Source organism: Babylonia areolata, chromosome 2 (genome assembly GCF_041734735.1).
Source record: "Babylonia areolata isolate BAREFJ2019XMU chromosome 2, ASM4173473v1, whole genome shotgun sequence".
In the NCBI taxonomy this organism is placed as follows: Eukaryota; Metazoa; Mollusca; class Gastropoda; order Neogastropoda; family Buccinidae; genus Babylonia; species Babylonia areolata.
Window position 1 is genome coordinate 61,041,847 of NC_134877.1, and position 27,942 is coordinate 61,069,788.

The window sequence follows — 27,942 nt, forward strand, 5'->3', positions numbered from 1 at the left end:
CTACCACACAGGTAAATAAAAGGTACATTGAAACAAACCCAGACACTGCGTGCTGGTTGATTTGGTAGCGTGTAAACAGTGTTGACTTGAAGTTGTGTACCTCATAATGGAGAGTTACCACTCTTTACTATTTGTTAATGACTGTGCAGTGCATGCACCATTTTCATTACCAAAAAATGATATCCTGCAATAACAAGAACAGAGGAAGGGAATAGGGAGAAGGAACAGCAACAATGACAAAATACACACAAATGCAATGCACATGGAGAAGCAAACTTTTCTCCAATACTGTTGATGTGATAGGTATGGAAATATCAAGTTTCCTGGTTAAAACATTCCTGACTTTTCCAGCCTTGAAAATGACCTTCCTATATTCCAGACTTCAAAACTCAGGAACCATATTGCAAACTGATTTCAGCTCAAATGAACAAAGTTAAGTATCTGAGTACACATTTAAAAAAATATACATCATTATTCAGAATGCATACCAATACCTAACAGAACTGATCACTCGCAGTGCAGGCAAAGAAACAAAACAGTAAATAGCTGGAGAATTTCAAGCACCATTTTATTTGTCATTTGTCACAAAATTCTGTGACAGTTGTTAAAAATCCTCAACTGAACTGGATCTCAACTGTTAAGAACACAGTTCAAAGTGCTGTTAAAAAAAAAAAAAAAAAAAAATCCAACATTCATTCAACGCACAAGAATGACATCAAAGTACAAATTATCAGTAATGAGCAGTTTCATCTTGTGGACAAACGGTAAAATGAATACGAGACAAGACATAAGATACATGCACAGCTTTTGTACACAAGATACAAAGATGCACACAGTGACAGCGCAATGACAGAGACAAAAAGGAAACCAAACTAAGTGGGAAAGACAGGCAGAAAATAAATTACAGAGGGTTTTGAGCCTGGGGTTGGGAGAAGCAGTCAACACAAATGCAGACTGAAAAAGAAAAAGAAAAAATATTGTGAACTATGCTTCCTGAGTGCTTTACATATAAGATAGACAGGGAGGGGGGGGGGGAAGGGGGGGGATGAGAGCCAGTGAGAAAGAAAGCGAATGAGAGAGAGTGAGGGCTACCAAAAGAAAACATCACATGTGGACAAGCAAGCTGATATTGTTGAACCTTGGGGAAACAGAGAGACAGACAAGTGAAAGGACAAGAAACTCAGTACTCTAATTCAACATAGACATAACCATGTCATGTACACTGTACAGCCACATTACTTATGCCCACTGTTTTTGTTTTTCTCACTGTCAACATGCAATGTCACAATATCATACAGGTCATCTGGTATTCTGCTGGTCTGTTCTCACTTCATCTTAATCTATGTCATATGGTCACTGTAAACTTTTCAAAATTTCATCAATAGCAGCAAAATCGTGTTTGAGTGCTTTTTCAAACACTCATATCCCCCATCCTCCTCTTCTCAGTATGCGTATGCTATCGGGTGTACTTTTCTGAGACTGAAATGCATACACCTTTTCATGATTTGTGGACCTCCTGATTTCTATTGCAAATAAAGTTTTCAGTTATTATTATCTGGCTGTACAAAATTCCTTAATCATTGCAATTAAAAGAACACATTAATACCCTTTTCCTGCCTTTTACACTGAAGGATTGCACTGGGGAGGGGGGGTGGGGGAAGAAGAAAAAAAAGTCAGCAAACGTGTGACTTGACATGAGTCTTAAGAGATGGAAAGAAATCTGTTGTTGAATTCTGTTCACAGAAAGACTGAAGGCAGAAGCGGAAAAAGTCAAAGGCAGACTGAGATATCCTTTGGTCCATGTGATGTTTTTGTCTGTGTACATGTATAAAAAACAAATTAGCAGTCAGTTTCCAATGAATATTTGAAAACAGATTCCTGCCATTCCTGAATTCAACATTAAGGCACTAAAACACCCCGCCTGGAATAAAATCAGCAGCTAAAAGACATCTCTGATCACATCCTTTCCAAGCTAAAGACAACCAGTGCGTAAAACACTAAAAGAAACATAAAGGAGTGTTATAAAAAAAATTGTACAGTCTACAAACTCTGGACCATCATAGATGTCAGCTTTGTGTTTTAAATAAAAAAGGTGACTACTCCTGTGACAGATACATATGTTGTATGTGGGCAGTTTCAGGACATGTTGGCACTGCGGAGAGGCAGCTTTGTTGCAGGTCTGGCCTTTTTGGGGGTGGTGCTCTTTGAAGGGGCAGAACCCTTGCTGGGTGTGCGTTGGACACGTGCCTTGCGGACGGCGTTGGTGGTGGGCGGCTTCATGTTCTTGTCTCCCTTGTTCTCTTTGCTGTCCACCTCCGACACTGCTGAGGCCACACTTTGCTGGAAAAACATTATCAACAACATACACATCACTCCATGTAGATAGTGTGGGTGCTGTGGCACACATATATCATTCCCCCTAAACATCTTCAACACAGTTTTCAAGTCAAATCAATTTAAAGCCCAGTTGATGATAAGCACAGTGGCAGGCTGTCAAAAACATGGTGAAAACTGCACAGCACTAGAAAACATCATCCATATTTTTAAAGGCGGCAACAAAAAGTTCATAACAAAGAAAAAAAATCTGGAGGAGGTCACCACAAAACCAAAAGTGTGTTGAGAGACTGAAAGATGTGACTCATGAGACACATACATCATAAATCCAAGCACCCCCTGAAGATATCTGTCTCTCCTGATTTCCCCACCCTTCACAAGGCTGGTATGAGTGATACAGTGCTTTGCAAAGAAGAATGGACTGTAAACAGTATACATAGTGAGAGCATTATGTCACAGAAACATACTGCCCATGTCTGTCTGTTATGTAATGTATGTGTGTTCTGAGCTTGCTCCCAACACTTTCCATCCCTGCCACCCCTCCCTTTTAACTGCACATTATCTAACGATTTGTTTCATGTTTACTTGCTACTGATATGCAAAATTTTCTTTTCTTTTCTTCTCTCTCTTTTTTTTGTTTGTTTTTGTTTGTACAGAACAATTTGACACTGAGCAAACATTAGTAAGTGTAAGCCAACACTAGAGTAAATGATAAAACCATTGTAGTTTTGTATTCCGAAGGCTTTAAATCTCCCCCCAAAATAAAGCAGCTATCATATTTGATGACAATCAACTTTCTGAACATGTTTGTTGTTGTTTTTGGTAAGGACTGTGACAAGAGTATCTGCTCACTCATTTTCTGAGGAAGCAGATAAACAGTTTCATGTCTTTCTATCAATCATTAAAAATTGTTGTCATCTGCTTTCCTGAGAGGAAACACATGGTGCATTTAAGGAAATGATGGCAGCCAGGAAGTGATCGCATCAGCAGAGAAAAAAATGAAAATGTGTGACCAGCTGCCACCATGGAGTGGTGGAGGACTGATGGTTGGATGGACACAGAGTCCCATCAGAGATAGTGATTCTTGGCCACTGGCCTGCCTCTACCCTGAGATCAGTGTGCCATGGACTCAGATTACTAAGCCTGGGACACCACAGTTGAGGGTCATCCACTTCATGGATGTTTCTCTAGGAGTGTTGCTCAAATTCATTTTCCAACACTGCAGGTGTCAGTGTCTCTTGAGCCTAACTGACAATGGGATACATCACAAAACAGGGTAAAGCGTTGCGTCATCCTCATATCAAATATAAAAAAAAATTGCCCCAAATTATGTGGCTTTTTATGCCCTGCTCTGATAGTGACTTTCACTTCCTCTCCACATCCCTGCTTGTGCAGAGTTTCTTCCAGCCTTTGGTATCAGTATGTTCATGGAGAAATGTTGATGGAGGGGTCTCTAGTCCCAGCAAAATGCTCACATTGGCTCTGTGACCAAGTGATTATTGTTATCAGTTGGGGACATATAAGGTGCCTTACATATGTTGAATCAGAATAAGCACCAGTGAACACCACCAAAGTGACTCAGCAAAAGCGCAGGAGTTTCTCTGGTGTGTGGTTTCCCAGTTACCTACAATCAATAGCTCTCTGCGGACTGCTGGTGCTGGTTCTGTGGCAGACACACCTGGATGTGGCTGTGTGTGTGTGGGACTCGGGGTGAGTGGCATGGGGATAATGCAACTGAAATGGCATGGAAAATAGAGCAGAAAAAAAGTGCTGGTGATATTAATGTAAAACAGTGTGGACAAGTTAGTGAACAGGATAAAATATGTAATAAACAAACAATGGTGGTTGGGGGTGGAGAAGAACTAAAAGTAGACATCTAGTCCCCAGTGCTATGTGCAGAATCCTTTACATCTTTTCTGGTGGTAGTTGCCTTTTGTTTGCCCTTTAAAAAAGTTAAAAAGTACCCTGCTGCATTTCCTTCACTCTCTCTTTGTGTGTATGTGTGTGTGTGTGTGTGTGTGTGTGTGTGTGTGTGTGAAAAACAATACCATATTACAGTTATCTTTTTCTTCATCTGCATTCAAGGACCGTGAGTCCCTAAATTTATTGATTTGTGATGTAGGCTTTTACATGTTCGACAGTTTATACCCTGTAACACATGCAGCCATACTTTGTTTTGGAGGAAGGGCGTATGCTGTGTCCATAACTGCTCCCATAGCTCATGTTGAAGTGGATCATATGCTCAGTTTGTGCAGTAAGTCAGCCTCGTTTTTTGTTAGTCGTGTGTCGACAGGTGCAACAGCCGAGTGGTTAAAGCGTTGGACATTCAATCTGAGGGTCCCGGGTTTGTATCTCGGTAACGGCGCCTGGTGGGTAAAGGGTGGAGATTTTTCTGATCTCCCAGGTCAACATATGTGCAGGCCTGCTTGTGCCTGAATCCCCTTCATGTGTATACACAAGCAAAAGATCAATACGCAAGTTAAAGAACCTGTAATCCATGTCAGCGTTTGGTGTGTTATGGAAACAAGAACATACCCAGCATGCACACCCCCGAAAATGGAGTATGGCTGCCTACATGGCGGGGTAAAAACGGTCATACACGTAAAAGCCCACTCGTCTTCATACGAGTGAATGTGGGAGTTGCAGCCCATGAACGAAGAAGTAGAATAATAATTTGTGTCATATGAGAAATATAGAAAAAAAGGACACACACTGGATAAATCCAGTATAGGGTGTCTGGGACATACTGATGCAATATTCAATCATTGTTATTTGTTCTTTTCCCTGCTTCCTGGCAAAGAAAGTGGGAGCGATGGAAGCGGGAAGCTTTACCTTGCTGCGTCTACTGGCAGTGGAGATGCCAGAGGTGGTGGAGGTGACAGAGCACTCACTGCCAGCATCACTCACGTTGCCGTCATCTCCCTCTGGCGTTCCCTGAGGGGTCAGACAGGGCACACAGGGATGAAGACTGAGGGGAGGATGACGGATAGGGGACTATGCTGTCATGACAGTGAAGTGTGTGACTTGCTGCCACCATCACACTGCCCTTTATGACAGCGGACGATAATGTGATTAACTTGTTGCCATGAGCAAACTGCCCTGTGTGGCAGTAGATGATCCAAAAATGGACCTGCACAAAGCTTGCTCCTTAGAAACAAGAGAAGTCCCGAGTGTGAGTGAGGATTTTTCTTTCTCTTCACTGGACCTTGTATGGTGGCTGGGATGCCAGCGTTTCAGATTACAAAAAATAAAAGTTCTGGGTGCTGCACAAATGTCATGCACAGATGACAATAAAAGCCCTTGGTGCTGCACGTAATGTCATGCACATGAGACCCCATAGCAATATATACACTATGATTTTCCCATCAGTGAGGATCCTTTCAACTGAAGTAGCCATGACTGTGCTGTGTATGAAGACGATAGGGCAGATTTATCCAAAACTGAGGGTGTTTGTAAGCTTTGTTAGGTTGGAAAGCTCAAATATTTATATTTGCCAGCCAAAGATGATAAATCTTTGCTTGTCACACAACTTCACCTTCAACATACATGAATATACCACACTATTCTAAAGCAGAAATGAAAATAACCATGGCAATAAATGAAGCACATACACCAGTTAAAAAAAAAAAAAATCAACAGATACCTGACATTAGTTTTGTACTGGAAGAAATAAATGCAGTGGCACTTGCTCCTAAACAGCAGTACACAGCTTCAAACCAATTTTTACTGGCTTGAAGTTGCACACTTCAGTTTTATTCACAAGCAAAGTTACTTATTTTATGTCTGGCTGATTATTCAATGTTACGTTTAGATTTATTTTATTCTGTTCTTAATTACTCCTAATTTTTTTAATCTACGTATATATTTTACATTAGTTCAAATCAAATCGTGTTGCTTATAACCCAGCTGACTGCAAAGGGGCCGTTTTAGGGCTGAATACCTTTCAGTTCTTAAATCCAGTTGAAAAGAACACAAAACAGTGATAAAAACGTTTTAACATTAGTTGAACATAACTTTAGTTCAAACAAAACATGTTAAAATGTCAAGAGAAAGTGAAGAACAATAAAAGGCAATTTGACACATGGTAAATAATCAGGAAACGCAAAAAAATTCAGGAGACAAAAAAACATGAAAGGTCTGTCGATGGGCAACATGTTAGAACAAACAGAAAACGGGTAACTTTCACAAAGGCCCCTTACCTGCATTGAGGAGTTGGTGGACCCTGGGTTCGACACCACCCCGCTGGTCGGGGAATCGCTGTCTCCATCAGCCTCCTCCTCGGGGTTCAGAGGGGTCAGACGGAGGGGGAAGGGGTCGGGTCCGGGCCTGTAGCTATCCTGGAATCGCCTTCGCAGCTCGTTGTGTTCCTCCGTCTTGGTCAGTGTGCGGGGGTAGCTGAACTCTCGTCTCTGGGGAGTCTGACCTACAGTCATTTATCAGAAGAAAAAAAAAAAAGCCTTTTGATCAGGTGAAACAATGAAAACTGTTAACAGTCTAGAGTACTGGCTGGTGTGGGGGTAGCTGAACTCTCGTCTCTGGGGAGTCTGACCTACAGTCATTTATCATTAAAAAAAAAAAAAGGTGAAACAATGACAACTGTTAACAGTCTACAGTATTGGATGGAATTTGAGATGTGTGTTGAGATGGGTAGGTTTGAGAGTGTGTGTGATTTTCAGTGTGTGTGTGAGTGTGGAAGAATGTGTTCGTGAGACAGAGAGAGAGAAAGAGAGTGCGCATGCATATGTGTAAGTGCGTGTGCACATACGTGTCCAAACATAAGTGTGAGTGAAAGAGCATGATCCAGCTGACACATATGAGTAAAGACCTACACTGAAACAGTCAAAGTCCCAGTGACACACTGACCTGTGGGCACATCCTGTCTGAGCTCCTGCTGCAGGAAGGCATCCAGCTCCTCTTCACGCTGCAGCAGACCAGCACTCTCAGACTCACACACTGCCGTCACCTCTTTCAGGGCTTCAGAGGCCAGCCCTTCCTGTCTCTGATGTTCCTCAGCCGACAGGGTCTGGTTCTCAGACACCATGCCTGTGGTGTTGTCCACGGCTGATGTGGCGTCTCCAGACAGTTTCTGTTGGGAAAGGCCATGCATCCTTTGGTAAGCTGGTAAGGTAGGGCCTAGGGGTGGCAAACAAGCGGAGCAACCCTTCCTACCAGAATGGGACATTGCATATTGCAAGCTGCCAGATTCCCCCTGAATTCCTAAAGTCCGAAAAGCGCTTACATACCAATCACACATAGCTCTGATTCAGAAGCATGAAAGATTACAGGAAATCATAACTGTAAGAACGAACGAACAAATCTTTATTGTTTTTAGATACATTGATCCCAAAACAACGGTGAGCTAAGCCCATGGCGTAAAACATCGTTAAATGTGAAACGAAATCGGAAATATATAATTAAAATTCCGTGCATCATAAACACTTAATTTTCACACTTCACTAAGTTTCAGGGGTATCATATTCATGGGCACTCACAGACACAAGCACTCACGCACACACACAACCCCCCTCCGCCCCTACCTCCCCACCCCCGCACACACACATGCACACACACACACAGTGCTTATCCATGTAACTGCATGGATCAGCCAAGTCCTCCCTGGTCTTAATTGCTATTGCAATGGTCATATATGCAAGTTGTGTACAGATATCCGTGTATTTGTTAGGCCATAGCCAACATTAACTTATGGTTTTAATCCCTTAAGTCGCTATCTCTGCAAATTTACACAGACTTTTAAAGCTTCAGAAATAAACCTAGCCAATTTGAGTTCGTGTTCTGACAAGAAATAACTGTAAGAAGAAAGCCAGAAAAACTTTAGATTGGGAAGAGTGAGAGGAAGTGGGTGTGTAGGGGCTATTTTGAAAAAAGGTAGGTTTAGAGGATTTCCTAAAAGAGCTGAGTGCAGAGAACAGTGTGAATCAGTGAGAGAAGGGGCTTGTAATGTTCAGATCCAACATGACACATAACATTTCTGTAATCCCTGTGGGCAATATCTACATCCTTCTTTCTACAAACAGGACACATGCAGCCCAATGTGGCACTCTGTTTTTAAGATGTATGCTGTGCGTCAACAGTGCAGTCAAGGGGTCAAGCAGGTGTGGCTTAGGTTTGAGGTCCCATATCCTCATACAAAAGGCCACTGGAGCAGTGAATTGATATCAGGGCTCAGCATTGGAAGACGGAGCCAAATCCTCTCCTTCCACCGTTTTAACCTTCCTCAACCTAAGTCAGGTACCCATTCACATCCGGGTGGAGTGAGGAAAATCAGAGTAAACTGCCTTTCCCAAGGGCAGACACAACACCAACAGGGCCTGGAAACCTGATCCCTGCTGAACACCACATCAGAAATCCAACGCCAAACAGATTTTGCCACAGCGGCCAATACCCCTGTCCAAACACAAGCACACCGGTCAGTCAATGAGGTGGATGACGGCAGGGTACCTGAAGAGCCCCCTCAAGATGGTCCATCTGGTCCTGCAGTGCTCCATCATGCTCCTTCACCTGCTGGTGCACACTGCTCACATGGTCCTTCCACACCTGTCACAACACACATGCACAACAACACAATGTAGTGCAACAGCTACACATTGCTTTCTACCTGCACATCCTGATGTATGTCAGTCAAATATTTATGATACATATATATAACAAGTTTACTTACATAGTCCTTGATCAAAGAAATTTTGCTCTTTACAATAGTTCCAGTGAGAATGCAACTGAATATGTTACATCATTCGCAAAATATGCAATTCCAAATAAATGAGGAACATTACAAACTATGACAAGACAATGCCCCAAAAGTACATACTGAGTACAATATACATATCAAATATCTATTGACATATCTATCTCTCTCTATATATACATACATACATATCTCTCTCTATATATATCTATAAATATATAAGCTGTAAATAAACTGGAAGTGTCTTAATCTACAAGACAAGGAGTTCCACAGGGTAGGGTGGTGAATGAGGAAGTCTGACTGAAGGACTTTGTTCAGACAGAGAGATTTTGGAGAACCGCCTCACACTGCTTTCCACCAGCACATGCTGCAAAATACCGGTCAGATATTGCTACAAACTGCTTCATACCAGCCTCACACTGCTCCAACCAGACACATACTGTCTTATCCTTCTGATGGCTACGTACACTGAAATTAATTCTAGCTAGCTGTTACTGGAACTTCTCAATGACAAAAGAATAACAGTGAAAGAATGACCTAGTGTTACTGAAACTTCAACGACAAAAGGATAATGAAAAAAAAACCAAACAACCTTGCTTTTACTGAACTTTTCAATGACAAATGTAAAAGAGCACAAATGAAGAAACAGGACACACACACACAAGCCTTGCACAAACTGAAACAGTACAGCCGTTGTTACCTGCTGGGAAGTGTGGAGGGCGGTGGTCAGGTCTGTTTGCAGCTGGCTGTTGGCCACACGACACTCCTCCACCACTGACCCACACTGCAACACACACCACAATGCTCTTTCCATGGGTCTTTATGTCTCCATGTCACACTATGGTCCCAGAACAGGACCCACACTCAGATCTATAGACACTAAACGATCACCACTGACCCACACTGCAACACACACCACAATGCTCTTTCCATGGGTCTTTATGTCTCCATGTCACACTATGGTCCCAGAACAGGACCCACACTCAGATCTATAGACGCTAAACAATCACTACTGACCCACACTGCAACACACACCACAATGCTCTTTCCATAGGTCTTCACATCTTCTTGTCACACCATGGTCCCAGAGCAGGACCCACACTCAGATCTATAGACGCTAAACAATCACTACTGACCCACACTGCAACACACCACACTACTCCTTCCACGGGTCTTCACATCTTCTTGTCACACCATGGTCCCAGAGCAGGACCCACACTCACAGAAAAGACACTATACCATCACATCTTACGTTGGGATCACACTAGCATCAAGAAGTGGTGATGAACATACACTTCAGGTAACAAACGACAACAGCATTTCTTCATCTGCACAACTGGCCATGAAGCCTCAGAACTTTGGCTCAAATTCACATAATACTACTCTTTTCACTTGGTTGATCTCTTCTGTTTATCAGCACAGCATGCCACACTACAGCACTGGGTTATTTGTCTGTCACTGGTGTCAGCAAAATTCATCATGCTGCTGAGCTGTAACTGGTTTTAGAAAGGTGTGTGTGTGATCTATTCAAGAATGTCATCATATTGCTGGACAGGTTCTGATACAAGTGACACATATAAGTGTGATTGCAATCATACATGGAAAAAAAACAACAACAGAAGAGGGAGGGGAGACTAGTAAAAGTCCTTTGTGACTGATGTGAGTAAGGAGTCAGTATGACCACACACAGAAATGACTCACCTGTTCTAGATGTGTGGTGTGTATTGTGCACTGAGAAGTGAGCTCTTCCTGGTGAATCTTTTCTGCTTCTTCCAAAGAGCTGTGCAAGTTGTCCATGCGGCTGCAATTTAACAAAAAAAAAAAGATAAAAAGGGATATCCATTTGAATGTTCTTTACAAGTGAAATGAAATCAGGCAGTCCTAAAACCTATGACAAGAGACACCACAATGTTTTATGAACACTGAGCTAACTTCTGCAGGTGTGGTTAAGAAAATAACACCCTCTTCTAATGTGTAAAGGGAACTGAACATTAGCTTTCCAATTTCTATAAAACAGCCTGTGATTGAATTTTTAGATTTTGCACACATCAAATGCACATGATTATGTATATGGTCTGGGTGTGTGTGTCTGATGTGGGTAAATTGTCTTTGATTTTATTGTTAAAGCAAATAGTATGTGTGTGTATCTGCAAACATGAAGGTACATGGTATGACTGTGTGTGTTACTGTTATGTATTTAGGGTAGGAATATGTGTGCGTGCACGTGCGTGTGTGTGTGCACACGTGAGTGTATGTGAGTGTGAGTATGAGCGTATGTGAGTGTGAGTGTGTGTGTCATTTGTGTGTGCACGCAGACTAAAATATATATGTATACACACAGGCAAGGAAATCTTACTCACTCTTGCACTTGGGAACGGAGAAGGTTTTCAGTGCACTGGGTTTTCTCAAGCTGCGATGTGACCTGGAATAAGTGGACACATATATATTAATGTACTATAGGCCCTCAAAGTGCTCACGCTGCTACGACTAGGAAAGTAAAGATAAGAGAGAGCAAAGAGGGGAGTTAGTGACAGTGAGAGAGAAGCAAAAGACAAAGACAGTGAATTAGAGAGAGAGACACACACACAGAGAGAAAGAGAGCTCAAAATAAACAGGCAAGAAATAATTCTTTCTGTTGTTCATAACTTTGAGAAAAAGAGAGAGAGAGAAAGCATAACATATAACCAAGATGTTTTGTCGTTAAAATTGCAAGTATAACATGGTTGCATGGAGGCGTCCAGAAGCCCTGGCAGCTAGAACACAAGGTAAGTGACACTTACATGTACTTGTGGAAGCAAAAGCATGCAATCTTTAGTCAGAGATTATTTACTTTTCTGCAACAAATGTGTGAATTCTGGAACAGTAGCCATGCATGTTAAAGGGCACAGACTGTAATCATGTCTGGTGATATGTGCATATACAAGGCTTGCACTGGACTGACCTGCTGCATGTGTTGATCTCGGTCAGCGTTTTGCTTGGACACCAGTGTCATCAGCTCCTGAAGCTTGCTCTCAATGTTCTGCAACAGAAATGTGCATATAAAGTAACATCAGTTATTCTCAAGCACCTCAGACTGCAATGTTAAGTTTCACTCACAGGTTAAAAAAAAAAAGGTGAAAAAACAGAGATTATAAGTTCCATAGCCTTTTACTGCCATAGGGGCAATGAACTCTCTTCTTCTGCTGCTTTTAACCTTCCCCAACCATTGTCAGGCACCCATTCACACCTCCATGGAGTGCAGATAATTGGGAGTAAAATGTCTTTCAAATCCTGATCAATCAGGAACACTGGATCATAAGTCTGAAGTCTACTTGATTCTGTCATGGCGTCCCCTCACTCTCAGGCAAACTGCAATTCTTTGGTTTTTTTTAAGACATTACACGATTAAAACGTGTGCCAGGTCTTTTTAAAAATTTTCATTATTCCTTTTGTGTGTTGTGAAAATAAATATCTGGTACAACCTTTATGATGTGGAGTCATAGTCAAATGTGCACTGCGCCCAGCTAGGACGTGAGACAATTCAAAGTAAAGAGCCATCACTGCTTATTCAAAATGAGCAACACAAGTTTTGTATTACAAAGACATATCATTACCATTATCCATAATTCAATGTTTGATTATAACAATTACTTGTACAACTGATATATGACTGCTCCATCAGTTAGGGGCCTTGGCCTAATCTGAAGAAAACATTTTGCATTCGCATTTCACATATATATCACAAAGGCCGTGTCTGTTCAGTACTACAACGGTTGAACACAGCAGACAGATGGCACACCTACCTGACTGTACCCAGTCTGCACAACCGAGAAGTTCTGTGTCTCCTGCTGTAACTTCTCCAGCTGCTGGCTCTGCCTCTCCACGTGGTCCTCCACCACGGCCGACAGGCTGACGATGTTCTCCCACATCTGCTGGCGGTGGCCCTGGATCAGCTTCTCCTGCTCTTCTTTCTGCACATGGACACAGGCATATAGTCTTCATTCGCTGATTTTACTTTTCTCTTTCCATTTTCACACACACTAAAGAAAGAAAGAATACAAAACAAAAAAACAAACAAAAAAAAAAAGGTTTGCTGCACTAACTCATGTACAAAATCACACACTTTACACCAACACTGTGTGTAGGACAAACCTGTGTTCACTGTTTACAGCATGAACAACACACTCAAATCAAATCATGTTGCTTAAAGCCCAGCAGACAGCAAAGTGGGAATGACACACTCACCACACTTTACACTGAAACTGTGTGTAGGACCAGCCTGTGTTTGCAGCATCATATAAATACCACTCAGAAGTATATTAAAACTATATGCATTGACAACACTAACAAACTTTTCACTGACACTATGTACAGGACTGACCTGTGTTTGCTGCATAAACAGCTCTTACATGAACATTAAACTTACATACATGTACAACACACACACACTTTTCCCCGACAATATGCACAGGACCAACTTGTGTTTGCAGCATAAACAGCCATCACAAGAACATTAAACCTACATACACGAACAACACACACACCTTTCACGGACACTCACACACTTTATGCTGACACTATGCTCACGACCGACCTGTGTCTGCAGCACGGAGGACATGGTCTGCAGCTGACTCAACAGATGCTGCAGCTTGTCCTCCACAGAACTCATGCCGGTCATCACCACACGACTGCACACCTCAGACAGCCTGCTTTCTTCACTGGTCTGAGTAACACACAGCCATCACTTCATGGTCACTCGTTACCTCTCTTTAAAAAACACAAAAATATACACAAAACAAAAGAAAATAACACGGTATGAAAACAGAAAGAAACTTAAAGAACGGTTGAAAGCAAAGAAAGCAAATAATAACAATAGCAAGAAAAAAACCCAAAACAAAAGAAATTCAGTGTAACAGACAAAACTACTGCATTAGACTTAGAGACTGGTCTCAGCATGTAATGCATGTAGTAGTAGTAGTAGTAGTAGTAGTAGTAGTAGTAGTTCTCTTTTTGTCACAACAGATTTCTCTGTGTGAAATTCGGGCTGCTCTCCCCAGGGAGAGTGCGTCGCTATACTACAGCGCCACCCATTTTTTTGTATTTTTTCCTGCGTGCAGTTTTATTTGTTTTTCCTATCGAAGTGGATTTTTCTACAGAATTTTGCCAGGAACAACCTGTTTGTTGCTGTGGGTTCTTTTACGTGCGCTAAGTGCATGCTGCACACGGGACCTCGGTTTATCGTCTCATCCAAATGACTAGCATCCAGACCACCACTCAAGGTCTAGTGGAAGAGGAAAAAATATCGGCAGCTGAGCTGTGATTCGAACCAGCGTGCTCAGGTTCTCTCGCTTCCTAGGCGGACGCGTTACCTCTAGGCCATCACTCCACATATGCAAATTATTTTTATGTGCGGAAAATATCAATTTAGATAATGACAAGGATATGCACATCAATGGCATTATGATCATTATTGTTAATATGCATTATATTAGTAAATAGTACCTTTCTTTTTTATAATCAGATAAGAAGAAAATAAAACAGCCAAAAAAAAATGCAGACAGATCACAAACTAATACATGCTGATGCTGATGGATATTTCCTTCACTGGAAACATTCAGCACACATAAACATAATTCTATTGAACATCCTTTGAGCTGTTTCTGGTAGTCAGTAGCATTTGGATTAAGTGTTCTTGAAGCAAAAGCTGATGAAAAAAAAAAGAAGAAAAAAAGAAAGAAAGAGAAACAGAAACAGAAAAAGTACAAGAAGAAATATCTATATCTCAATCATTTGCACTTTGTGACAATCATACTCTTCTACCTGTCTGTTTCCTTTCTTTCAGATAATATAATTTTTCAAGGTAAACGGTCTGGTCTGCAATGGATTTATGTATAAATGGGCAACTGTTGAATTTGTGCACCCTCAGCATGATCCCTTCTTTATCTTGTCTCTCTTCTTCTTGTCTTACAGACGATACAACGCATCTTCATAAATTTGTTCGGAAATTACGTGTATATTCAAAAGCTCATCACTTAAAACCAGTCTAAGCCCCAGTCTCGAGTCCAAAATATGTATATGAACATGACAAAGGCATACAAACGAACATGCCAAATCTCATCCAAGTCCAGAATTTGCCCCAACTGTTTGCACTCGGAAGCACTACTGACCTTCATCTTATCCACCGAGGATGCCAGGCCAGTGCCCCATTCTCTGGTGGCAGCGAACTGCTGCTGTTGGTGCTGAGTCACCTGACCCAGTTGTGACCCAACCAGGGATGACAGGGCGCTCATCTCCCCCTGCAGCTTCTTGGCAAAGTCCTCCTGGCGCTTCATGCTGGACGCTGAAACACACAGGTCATAATGATAATAATCATCATCATTTCACTTACATAGCGCCTTTTCATGTATAACATGCTTAACTGCTCTGTTCAATGTAAAACATGCACTTAAACACTAAAATGAAAACTTACATGCATGGAGGATTAGAGACATAAGGCAACTGCTCTGCTTTTCACAGGAGTAAGAGAGAAATACAGCAACATAGGATACTGCACTGCTTTCAGTTCAATAGCTCTTGTAGAGTTGACACCGAGACAAATCCCAGGGGGATATAAAGATGAGCCAATAGAAGAGCAGATATGAGCTGATAGAAAAACTGTAGTGAAGTCTGCTCCATGAACAAGGAGGATGTTGAATACTTATATGTTCCAAAGAATCTCAAACATCCAATTATCACGCAACACAATGTATCAAGCTGGTGTGCATTGTGTTGTTCCCCCCAGAAAGAAGCACGCAAACACAGTACAAGCAGAAGTGCAGAGTGGGCACAACTCCTTTACCTAGGGTGTCCACAGTCTGGGTGTTCAGAGCCTGGTAGGTTTCTGTGAAGGTGGTCATTTGCTGTCTCATGGTCTTTAGGTTACCGTGGAAGCGCTCCTGGAAGGTCTGCTGAGCCTGCTGGTTGTGGGTTTCCACGCTACGCTTGCGGTCCAGTTTGGCGTGCAGCCCGTGCACATCCCCAATGGATGATTCCGTGGTGGTCAGCAGCTGAAACATCACCATTCTCATTCTTAAGTTTCTTTCCCTTCTTTATGTGTGCTCTCCATCTTTACGTCTTTATCCCTCTATCATTTGTCTTTTTTCTATTCCATTCATAATGTGTACTCCCCATCTTTGTCCCACTATCACTGGTCCTTTTTTCTTTTCCCCCTTCTTTATGTGTTTTTCTTCCACCTTTACCGTACCATTACTTGTCCTGTACCTTCTGTTTTTTAGGACAACCTTTCAGTACTGTTGACTAAGCACAATTCTAACATAACAATGACATTAATCCTAGGCTGATTTAGACATGAATTCACATGGGTTGAATAAGACATGAACTCACACATTCTCAACTCATGTACTGAATGATTAATTTCTGTGCAAAGTAATCCATCAAGTTCTAATCATTTTGAAACTCTGACAGAGACCCTCCGACCCTCTGCAACCAGTGCCAAAGAAAACAAGGCGGACACAATCAGATCAAAAGCAAATGATAGTGCTGTTTCATATGAATGTGAGTGTGTGTCAAGCTTGTGTGTATACTGATAATGCAATCATGAATGATGTCAGTCTAATCTCTCTAGATCTTGTCTCCAGAGAAGAAGTTTGTTTTGATTGTTTGAATGTTGATCATTATTGATTTTAACAATTTTTTCAGGTGCCTTATAATGTGCTGCACCTTATACATTGTTAAAATCAGATAAAAAAAAAATGTGGGGAGTGCGCCTTATAATACGAAGCACCTTGTAGTCTGTAAAATAAAATACTTGTTTATATCCGCATAACCTTTTATTGTAAACATCAAAACCTCCCTGCCTGAAAGGTTTGTACACCAACCTGCATCATTATCATCATTTTTTCAACAAAGCCTTGAACATACCTCCGTGGCCTGCGAGAAGAGGTGGGTCTCAGTGCTGACATGCTCGGACAGGAGGTGAGCATTTTCATCCCGATCCTTTTCCGTCTCCCGCAGCATGGTCTTGGTCTTGGTCAGTACAGTGGTGGCTTTGTCCAGATTGCCTGTGGTGATGGTCAGTTTCTCACTGGTCTCCTCCAAGTCTTTCTTTGTGTCCGTGAACAGTTCTGACAACTGACAAGCCATTTCAACATTGTCAGCAGGTTTTACGGACTGGATCAGCGGCTGTCTTTTAGTCAGTACAATTGCAAGAACTCACTGTGTGATCCAGATAAAGGATCACCCCCTCCATACTTACAGTCATCAATCCTGATCAAGAATACCCAGGAACCACAAACACACCCATTCAACAACAGTCACTTTTGTGCTATTCACTAATTTAGACAAGTGTGATAGAAAAAAAATTATGTTTGAAATATTTCCAAACTAATAAATGCTTTATCTAACTCAGCACCAGTATCATGTTAACAATGGAAAGATTCATATCCAGTGAAGAAAAGTTTAAATGTGTTTTGCCATATCATCACCCACCCACACCCACACACTCCAGTACATCTGTTCCTTCAATCTCAGCCTTTGCTATTGTGAACTGTGAAAATTTACCTTGTTCATTTCATCTGTGAGGCACCTGATGCGTTCTTCCAGATCACTGATGTTGTCCTCCTGCTGTGTAATCTTGTTTTGCATAGCCCTGTGAACACCCACAGTGTCACCACCTTGTGGTTGCTGCATGACGTTTCCCCATGCAATACATTATCATTACTGTTGTTATGATGATAATGATGATTAAGATACCAAACGGCTACATATTCTAAACTGGAAGTATCAAGGAATAGCACTTAAAACAGCTATAGAAATCCTGCACATACATGATTTGGTCTGCAGGCAAAATATCATTTTCTTAGGAATTTGAAAAAAAACTACAAACAAACATCTGGAACAAATAAAATTGCAGATGCTGAATGCCATGAAGAAATATCTTTCAAGAGCATATCAGAGACAGCATAAAACTGATATAATATATATAATCTAACCAATTTCTGAATCCCCTTTCAATAAGCCATGTAATATAAAATGAACACAAACTCCACATTTTGAAAAGAACAGGCTCTCACTTACACATAATTTTCCTCAGCAATGTAGATCCCATTCTTTTCTCTTGAAGCCTGCAGATCTCGACGAAGCCTCTCAATTTCTTCGTTGTACTCCTGACAACACCATGATAGCAAATGCACATAACAAATCACCACAGGCTTTCAGCATCAGTGACATTTGGTGTACAGAACAAATGTCTGGTATTTGTGTAAAGAATCCCAAAGCACCACAAATTCAAAATGATCTTGCCAGTGTGTGTTGCGCAGGTGCATGTAGAGGTTGTCTGTGTGTCATGTGTTTGCAGTAGTACTTATTTCTTTTCAAATTTGTGATATTACACAAATGGAAGAATAAGGCAAATCATTCAACACTGAAAGAACAATTTTCTAACATGTTCTCTAGGGAGGTATCATGTAAACAATGGTTCAGATCATCATCTACAGTATCAATCTGACAGGACACCTGTCAAACTATACAAGTATCAATAATCTAATAAAAAACAAAACAAAACAAACTTATACGGTGGTGAAGCACTGACCTTGAGCAAAGCCTTTTTGGTGAGGCGCTGGTTGATCTCAGGTCGGTTGGTGATGTTCTTGGCACGGTGGGCATAGTCAAGTGTACTCAATGTTTCCTGTGCACACAAACATATATCTCATGTAATAAAAAAACCCTCCTCTGTATCACCTGCTTGTTCGTGTCAATTTCATTCTATAAAATCTTTCTGTGTTTCTAGTTTGATGTGCAAAAGAAGATGAATTTCACTTTATATTATATTGTCCTATGTTAGATTATCTGAGACAAGTTTAAATTCCATTGTGGTGTTTTTGAAGACCAGGTAATTTTTGATAAGTGTCACCTGTTTTCAACAAGTGAAAACATCATTCTGAATCTTGCCATATTTGTTTACAAGTCATTAAAATGTCGTGGTTTGATGATTGGTCAACTAGAACACAGTTTTGTTTATGTATACATACATGCAGAAATATTATATGCTTAATGTGTCCACATGGAAATTTGTGATCATCCCTTCAAATGGGGTCATGGCCTTACTGAATAAACTATTGTTGTTGCCATAGTTTTTACCAGATGATTTTCTGACTGATTTTCTTTGTGTTTCTTTACAAAAGTAAGTCACAAAACTGAGCTAAAATCTTTCACTTCTTTACAAAACAAAATAGGATGATGTGACAATGAATAGAGGTTCCATATTGCTATTGCTACCTTTCAATGAAAAAATCAGTTGCCACTTGGAAGTGATACCACTTTGTACATCTCTACATTCATTCTGAGAGTCTAAGAATGATGCTATCCCCTGAACTAAAACAAACAACCAAAAACAAATAAGAACAACAAAATTTGTGGATAGTTTTTTTTCTTCTTCTAGACAACAAATATCTGAGCCAGGAAGGGACAGTGACAAAAACAGAACTGACCTCCAGGTTGACAGAAGCGGGGGAAATAGTGGCAATGATGGAGGTCTTGGTGCGCCCTCCCAGACTGTCTTGCAGGAGACGAGTCAGCTTGCTCTCCCTGCCAGAAGAAAAACAACCCACTTCAGTCTTGCCTCCATGCTGGCCTTGCAGCATCAACTCATTTAATTATCAATATTCATCATTGATGCTTATAGTCCAGCCATCCGACAACAGACATACCTGGACTGAAAACACATTAACTGAAATATTTTTATATTTAAAAAATGAATCAGGTGTATGTATCATTATATATATCTCAGTGTAACAAGGTTAAAGAAACATTTCAGTATAATTACACAGACATTGAAAATAAACTGGGGATGATACAAAGCATAATGATATAATAACCTCATTCCTGAAGCAACTACCACCTCATACTTCATGGAATGGTAAAATGTGAAGTGTTGGACTATCAATCTAAGGGTCCTGGGTTTGCATACTGTACATGTGGCTGGCGGGCTAAGGGTGGAGATTTTTCCGATTTCCTGGGTCAATGGATGTGCAGACCTGCTGGTGCCTTAACCCTCTATGCGTGTATACATATGCGGATCGTCATATAGGAACGCTAAAGATTCAGTAATCCATGTCAATGTTTGGCGGGTTATGGGAACATGAACAAACCCATCATGCACACACACCAAAACCCAGAGTATGGATACCTACAAGTAGGGTAAAAACAGTCATACATGTAAAAACCCACTTGTACACGAATGTGAGGTGCAGCCCATGAATGCAGAGGAAGAAAGAAGGCAGCCTGACCAAGGACTTACCTGTAAGGAATATGAGGAGCATGCTCCACCAGTGCTGTGATGACACGGCCCAGTGTCAACAAACTCTGGTTGATGTTTCCTGCACAGAACATACAAAACACACTTTACATTCATCTAGTTTGTGGTCACCACTTAGACAACACCGCAATAACATGTATCTTGTGAAATCAGCAGACAGTAGAAGAAGAAAAGAACTTTTATTTCCTAGAATGGATGATCCTGTTCATTTTATCTGTTTAGACAATGTCTTTACCCACACAGCATGACACCTTCCATGGGAGATCAAATATTCAAAGCATCATAACGCTAGATATTTGGAGGCTGTACCTACAATTCCAAGCACCTTACAGTCAGCAAAATATGTTAAGTATTTATGCATTAATGACAGATGATGTGGTTCTTCTTACCTGCTTCCCTGGCCCTTTTGTCCACTGCCCCAGAACGACCAATGTTCTCACTGCCAGCCAGATCCACCTGAAACACCACACCAGTTACACTGAATGGAAGTGTACTATGCTACAAACATTAAGATCCATAGTGTTTTGTCTACAAAGGTTCTGTCACCTACTGATGTTACAACATGAACTAGTCTGTGTAAAGTGCCTTCTTCTGGTGCTGCAGATGATGGACCTAACTATATTGTGCAAAAATACTGATACAGTAAAGTCCACTTAAATGCAAATCAGGATAATATAAGAGTCTGGTTTACACAAGCAAACAAAGCATTCATGAAGGCTACTCTTTAGTTTCTTTGTATTTTCTTAACACAAGTAGATTTCTCTTGCCCCCTGACACCTATGTGACGTACAACCCAAAAAATGCACTTTTGAAACTTTAAAAATTGTATAATGCAGTTAAGACCTGGGAGTGTGCAAAAGCATTCATATGTTCTATAATCATCACTGAATTGTAACATTGCCACCCCCTTTTCCATTTTATCCAAATGAAGTTTTTCCTTTGCAGCACTAGTGAGTCATGGTAAACGATGAATATGCAGTCCAGTTCACAAACACATTTTGTTTATTAACAAAACAACATGATCTCCTTCACATGGAAGCAATCTCATGCACATCATGGAATTTATCAGGTACCTTATCACCAATAAATCCAATAAAAGAAAAAAAAGATTCAAACCTCTTTATAATAAAATATAAACCATTCTTGTTTTCAAATTCCAGTTATTCATAAACTAAAAAGACAATGATAATGAAATAAAAGAAACAAGCATAACGGCAACACGCTTAAGGAAGACATAATTCATGGTAAGTTATGAAACCAACCTGAAACACACTGAACAGAAGACTTTTTAAGTGTACCAGAGCATGCCTTCAGATGATTATTATTCACATCAACATTTCATAACATCCCCAAGAAATAAACAGGTGTGGGAAACTGACCAGATAGAGTTTTCCTGTCTTGAGCAGTTCCTCTCCATCCACTGTGTTCTCCTTGATGTGGATGGTGACAGAGAACACAGAGTGAGAACGACTGCAACACAGCAAAACATAGCAAATCAGGGCATGTGCAACTATAATGTCTCACTCCCTCTCTCTGTGTTGTGTCTCCCAGTTTGACGCTGTGTTATACTCATACATTATACATGTATTAAGTATTCAGTATAACTACATTTATATACCTACATGTTTGTGTGTCTCTTAGAACAACGGCAGATGTGTAAGTCGGCCAAAGTGCTAATATCTTCACCGTTTGAAAATAAAGATTCATTCATTCATTCATTCTCTCACACACATATGATATACACAGAGTTAATTTATGCAATATATACCAGCAGACAGAAAATGATTCTAATTCAAGGATTTCAGTGCCAGAATTATCATTCATCTCCAAAACACACCAAAAAAATATTACCAATATTTTGCTTTGCATCGAATGGATCCATGAAAATGAACAGTTTTGTTAAATCTTATCCTAACCCACCCCTTTCCCCCCAAAAGGGGAACAGTTCTATCAATTAACTGATTAAAGGAAATTTCGAGAATGTTTAAATAACTGCTGAGCACTGCAACTTCTGTCATTATACAGTTTTGATCGCATCCACTCTAGAATACCCTTTCCACTCTAGTAATACACCTCAGTGATGAAAAATCCAAAGGCTGCCACCTTAATCATGACCTATGGAAACAACTCTAAATCACAGGTTTTTTTATATATAATTTTTTTTTTTTAATAGCTCAGCCGATCAGAGGGACCATTCCAGGGCTGAAGGATTCACTCCAGATTTGCCTTTGACACCACTGTGTGCCAGACGTGAAACTTGCTCAGGCTGTGAACCAAATGTGTGCATTCAGTTATCTAGCACAGAAAACAATGTGAATGATGGGCACATGCCCACAAAAACAATGTAAATGCTATACACCATGTGTGGTAAACCCATCCCCCACCCTCTAAAAAAAAAACGACAAACAAAACTTGGATTAAGCACAACGTCTCACCTTGACTGGGCATTCATGAGAGTGGCAGCAGTCTGACGGCGCCGGGCCCCCCTCTCCATGATGCTATACACCTCATCCTTGCTTCGCACCACCACCTCCTCCAGTCCTGAGATGATCAGGGAACCCTAGACACACACACAAAGGCATTCTTTGACCATCCATGTACTCTCGTAGCCTTGCATTCACTTATATATAAACAATTACTATGTTATTGCTCAGTTGCTCAGGCCTATAACTACAGAGTAGTCACTGGGGGAAAACCTGAGGACCGCAGACGCAACCTCCCTTCTCCATCTGTCTCTGTCAGCAGCCGCCGGCAGCAGCTCACGTGTATGGAGTCCAGTCCATTCTTTGATGTTCTCTTGCCAGTTCTTCCACTGTCTTCCTCTTCTTCTCGCGCCCTCGATTGTGCCTTGCATGATTGTTTTCGACAGACTGGTGTGTCGAGTGTTGTGCCCAAACCATATCAGCTTGCGTCTCTTCACAATTGAAAGGAGAGGTTCCTGAGGTCCAGCAAGGTTCTTAATTCTGCTCCACACATATTCATTGGTCCTGTGCTCGATCCAGGAAATTTGAAGGAGCTTCCTCAGGCATTTGTTCTTGAAAGCCTGGATCTTCCTTTCAGTTTCAGCCGTCAGTGTCCATGCCTCGCAACCATACAGTACAATGGAGACCACCAGGGCTTTGTAGAGTTTGAATTTTGTGGAGAATCGGATGTTACTTTTCCACACTCTGTTCAGTTTGGTCATGGCTGCGGTGGCTGTGCCAATACGAATTCTTATTTCTGCTTTGCTGCTTCCATCCTTTGTCAGGGTTGCTCCTAGATATTTGAAGTATGCCAGAAAATACTATCTCCCAGATATTTGAAGTATGCCAGAAAATACTATGTTATAGGTATATATATATATATATATATCATTGTTCTCAAACCATTTTTGTTTAGAAATTTTGGCAGTCAGATATGATCCTGTATTTCTTTTTTTTTTTCTCTTAACCTACTTGTCTGCATCTAATCAAAATTTAGACATGGCAGGGGGTGGAAGGGAAAAAGCAAAGCTAGTATCATGAATGTGGCTTGATGTAAAAAAGCAATTGTTGCTTATTCAATTTACCATCATGAAATAAAATCTTGAAACGAAATGAAATGTGCATACACACACAGAAGCGTAGACAGAGTTCTTAGCCTCTACAAGCACAGATTCCTTGAGTACTCTTTTATTATATATGTCCATATCTGTGCTGGAAACTTTCCATAAGCAATGCCATAAAACATTAACGGATACAAAACCTGCAAAAAGTCAAGAACAAAACTCGGTATCATTATTCTGACTGACAGTGATTTGTATCAAAGGTGTCACCTCAGCTTACACAGTGGCAGAAAATATGATCTACAGTAGTAATCAAGTATGAGGAGGAGGGTGGGGGAGGGAAAGAGAGAGAGAGAGACAAAGAGACAGAGTGTGTGTGTGTGTGCGTGCGTGCGCTCTTGTGTGGGTGCGCGCAAGTTCGCTGAACATGACTCATTGTGCATGGCGTTTATGAAAAATGAACAGGATGCAAAGTGTGTAACGGAACAGTCAACATTGATAAAAAAAAGAAAAAAAAAGAAAGAAAGAAAAAAAAGAAGTCTTCTGTGAAACTGAGACTCTATTTTCAGTGCAGTCTTGCATGCGAAAGGATGCCTGACACAAACTGATGAACAAATGAGCAAGCATGAAATGAAGAACATTCTAAGTAAGTGTGACAGAAGAGGATGCATCACAACAAACATTAAAACTATTTGGTCCAGTTTTCACACGCCCTAAGTGAGGGTAAAGCATTGTGAAACACCTTTTTTGCTATCACATTTCTGTAGAAAGTTGAATCATTTTGACATTATACCCAACATGCAGGAAAGATTCGGTTCAAGTCATTCTATATTATATAAAAAAACAAACAAAGAAAAAAACCCAACAACAACAAAAAAGAGTAATGAAGTACGATAGTGATCCAGACCTTTTTCGAGCTGTCCTCATAGATGCGCAGACGTAGAGGATCATCTGTAGAGCCCAGCAAGTCAAAGAGCTCTTCATTATACAGCTCCAAGAAGGATACTCGCAATGAAAATTCCACTTCCTGTCAAGAATCAAAATCCCACCAAAAAAGAAAAGAAAAAAGGGTTATCATTCAGAATAAAAAAGAAAATGTTATGAACTCTTACAAGACTATAGACATTGTTTTCTTTCAGCAGTGTATGTCAAAAGCAATGAAAAAGCACTAATATGATCTAAAATATTAAAAGTAAACGAAATGTAAACACATGTTTGAGTGTTACACATATTTCAATATCCTTTATAAATCTGATTATTATTTTAACACACTCAGACTGAGTTACAAAAATATTGTATTTTTAGGTAAGCTAAGAAAACAACTTTACTTAATTTAAATAAAGTCTTCCATGCATCTACACATAAAAAAGTGAAGGAAATCAAGAAAGGCTGTATGCATTTTATTCTGAGTGTTCAATTAATAATAAACTGAAATGATGACAGACAACAAAAACAATGTATTCATACAAAGATGAATCCACTGATGGGGGTGATCTACTTTCACTAACAAGCATAAAAGTTGAAGTAACAGAGGTAACTCACTCACCTGATTTTGAAGTTTCTCAAAGACCTGGTGCATGGCACGAGGAATGATGCCAGACAGGGGGTCGTCTTCCCAAGAAATGGAAGGGTCGTCTGTCCGTTCTCCCTCCATGGTGAATGTCTTCCCTGTGCCTGTCTGACCATAGCTAGATGGTGGGGATAAAAAAGAGAACATGAATTTAAAAGACATCTTAACCCTTTCACTGCTAGTCAATTTTGAGTGCAGAATTCCCTTGTGCTATAAACAGAAAATATGGTGTCTAAAAATAGCTGGGGATTTCCCCTGTCATGTGTAGAAAATATGACATCCTACCACAGTCCCATGATCTGGTCACCCTTCAGTGACATGGGACCTAGCTGCTGCATAAATGTGAGTTTGGCAGTGAAAGGGTTAAGACATAAATCCACACAAATATGGATGAAAAAGGGTTTTGCTAATAAAATACGTTGTGGTCAAGGTTGAAGATCAAATCAATGTCACAGTAACTCTGCAAGCTGTTATGAATTAACAAAGTGCAAAGGATAGTGTCCGTGCTCAGTGACACAACATATCTGTGACATTTACATTTTCGTTGTAGCAACATTTACCTTTTAAGACAAATGCATCTCTGTATTTTTTCTTATTTCAGATATTCTAATTTCTATTCTTTATAATTATATATTCCATTTCTTACAAATTAGATCACTGGAAACTACAACACACAGTGATACACACACTTCAAGTTCAAACATGGACACCAACCAGATAATATATTACAAAGACACCTACTATTTCTAGACATTATCTTTAACAAGTCAGCGAAAATACTGTTTGCAAACCAAGAAACAACACTCACGCAAAAATGGTGCAGTTGTATCCCAAGAGCACCTCCTCAACAACAGGCGTGACCATGGCATTATAAACATCAATCTGTTTGCTGCAGGGTGGGAAGACATGGTCAAAGGTGAAGGTCTTTGTGTGAGGGTAGATCCCTTGCTTCTCCTTCACTGACACTTCCCGCGTATCAGCATCACAGTTGACCACAGAGCAGGAGCCACTACGCTTTTCAATCTGGTTGATTGGCCTGCACACCATGGAAAAAGCAGTTCATCATTATCTGTGCACAAACTGTAAATTTTGTAAGGTCAGCACCAACCAACAAACAACTAACAGTCTCAATCTGTCATTCTGTGCACCACATTTCAGTTGTGTTTCATTAAAATCTAATACATGTACCATTAACAAATCTATAATTTGTGCACTTGCACACCATGTCAGTATGTATCCGGATTCTTGTACAAATTACATGTACACTTTAGAATAAATTGAAATCCTGTATTGCTAACCACAGACACTAGAGTTCCCTAGATATTAGTGTCTATGTCAGTATGTGCTAACATAATCCAGTATTCTGATGCCAAGTGAAGATGTGCATGTTATTTAACACACACATCCAAAGCAAAACAAAAAACAACAACAACAAAAAAGATAACCCCTGTCTTGTCCTATCAAAGATTCAAACTTTTTTTTTTTTATAATGTGCTCCTGTCCTGATGTGTGTGTGGGTTAAAAAACAACAACAACATAAACTCATAAATTTTGTAGTTAGTTACAACTGCATTTTGTTGGAATCATGTGATATGCCTGTCCAGGGACAAGTTACAGATTTGTTTAGTGTTGACAATCACAGGTTTTTTTTCTGTCCCCCCCCCCACCCCCGTCTAAAATCAGAGGGTCATTCATGACACACACTATTCAGTCGTACGGACAGTGGTACCAATCTTGATATAAAATTAAATGAACTCTTTTGAAGCAATATGAAACTGACTCCAGGTCAATCTTTATTTTCACTATATTGTGTTGGTGTACTCTAACTTTAACAGGAAAATTAAACAAAACAAAACAAACCAAAAATGTAACCAATGTTCACATTGACTGGATTATGACTTTCACTGTGATGTGATGACTAATTATAAATAGTATACTATTATACTGATGCAGTGATGTACATGTCCACAACATAAAAGCACTGTGAGAAAGGCAAGGCACCTTGACACAACAGTATTTTCAAGAGAGAGAGAGAGAGTGTGTGTGTGAGAAAGAAAAGGAGAGAGAGAGAGGGGGGGGGGGGTTCGGGGAGAGAGAAAGGGAGAGAGAGAGAGAGAGAGAGAGAGGGGGGGTGATTGCGATAGCACACGTTCTCAATTTCTCTTCAATGTTTGCTGCCCTACAGTTTCACAGACACAGGCACATAACATCACGATGTCTGAGCATTTGCCTGCAACTATCAACGCTCACGATCACGATCGTACACACATCATGACTTGGGTGTAAACTGTGATCCATTTCCGCAAGTCACACGCACAGATCACTGACATTACGCCCGAGTGGAAACAGTTCGAAACATTTTCAGGCTGTAAAGTTCGAAGCATTTTCGGGTTGTACAAAACATGAGAAAATAACCACAAACCTGCATCGCACGGCAACCTGGATGTTTTGATTCTTTTCTTTCACTGGCTTCGGCATCTTGCTTTCCTTACTTTTCTTGGTGTTCAAACCTGCCACTG

General features: G+C 40.5%; 1 protein-coding gene across 2 annotated transcripts; it reads right to left on the minus strand.

Annotated features, from left to right (window-relative positions):
* Positions 1 to 566: 566 nt before the first annotated feature.
* Positions 567 to 27,942, minus strand: LOC143279537 (kinesin-like protein KIF11). Of its 2 annotated transcripts, XM_076583605.1 has the most exons (26): positions 27,846 to 27,942; positions 26,232 to 26,459; positions 25,400 to 25,541; positions 24,761 to 24,880; positions 22,766 to 22,890; positions 21,710 to 21,800; positions 20,720 to 20,786; positions 20,313 to 20,391; positions 19,504 to 19,600; positions 18,606 to 18,701; positions 18,092 to 18,180; positions 17,576 to 17,663; positions 16,937 to 17,146; positions 15,855 to 16,062; positions 15,184 to 15,356; positions 13,611 to 13,739; positions 12,820 to 12,987; positions 11,979 to 12,056; positions 11,398 to 11,459; positions 10,739 to 10,838; positions 9,738 to 9,821; positions 8,794 to 8,889; positions 7,198 to 7,420; positions 6,534 to 6,757; positions 5,167 to 5,268; positions 567 to 2,340 (listed from the first exon to the last, which is right to left on the minus strand). In XM_076583605.1, the coding sequence occupies exons 1-26, from the start codon at positions 27,899 to 27,901 to the stop codon at positions 2,137 to 2,139; spliced, it is 3,339 nt and encodes a 1,112-aa protein (XP_076439720.1). In that variant the 5' UTR covers positions 27,902 to 27,942; the 3' UTR covers positions 567 to 2,136. The 2 variants fall into 2 exon arrangements, with proteins under 2 accessions (XP_076439720.1, XP_076439721.1); XM_076583606.1 differs by lacking the exon at positions 5,167 to 5,268.

What these genes read in the sequence shown, in the direction of transcription:
- LOC143279537 (XM_076583605.1), bottom strand. Translation starts at nt 27,901, where the DNA reads ATGCCGAAGCCAGTGAAAGAAAAGAATCAAAACATCCAGGTTGCCGTG. An exon ending in CAAAAGGGCCAGGGAAGCAG is followed by an intron (nt 20,392 to 20,719) that starts GTAAGAAGAACC and finishes TGTTCTGTGCAG; the next exon opens with GAAACATCAACCAGAGTTTG. An exon ending in CCAAAAAGGCTTTGCTCAAG is followed by an intron (nt 18,181 to 18,605) that starts GTCAGTGCTTCA and finishes TGGTGTTGTCAG; the next exon opens with GAGTACAACGAAGAAATTGA.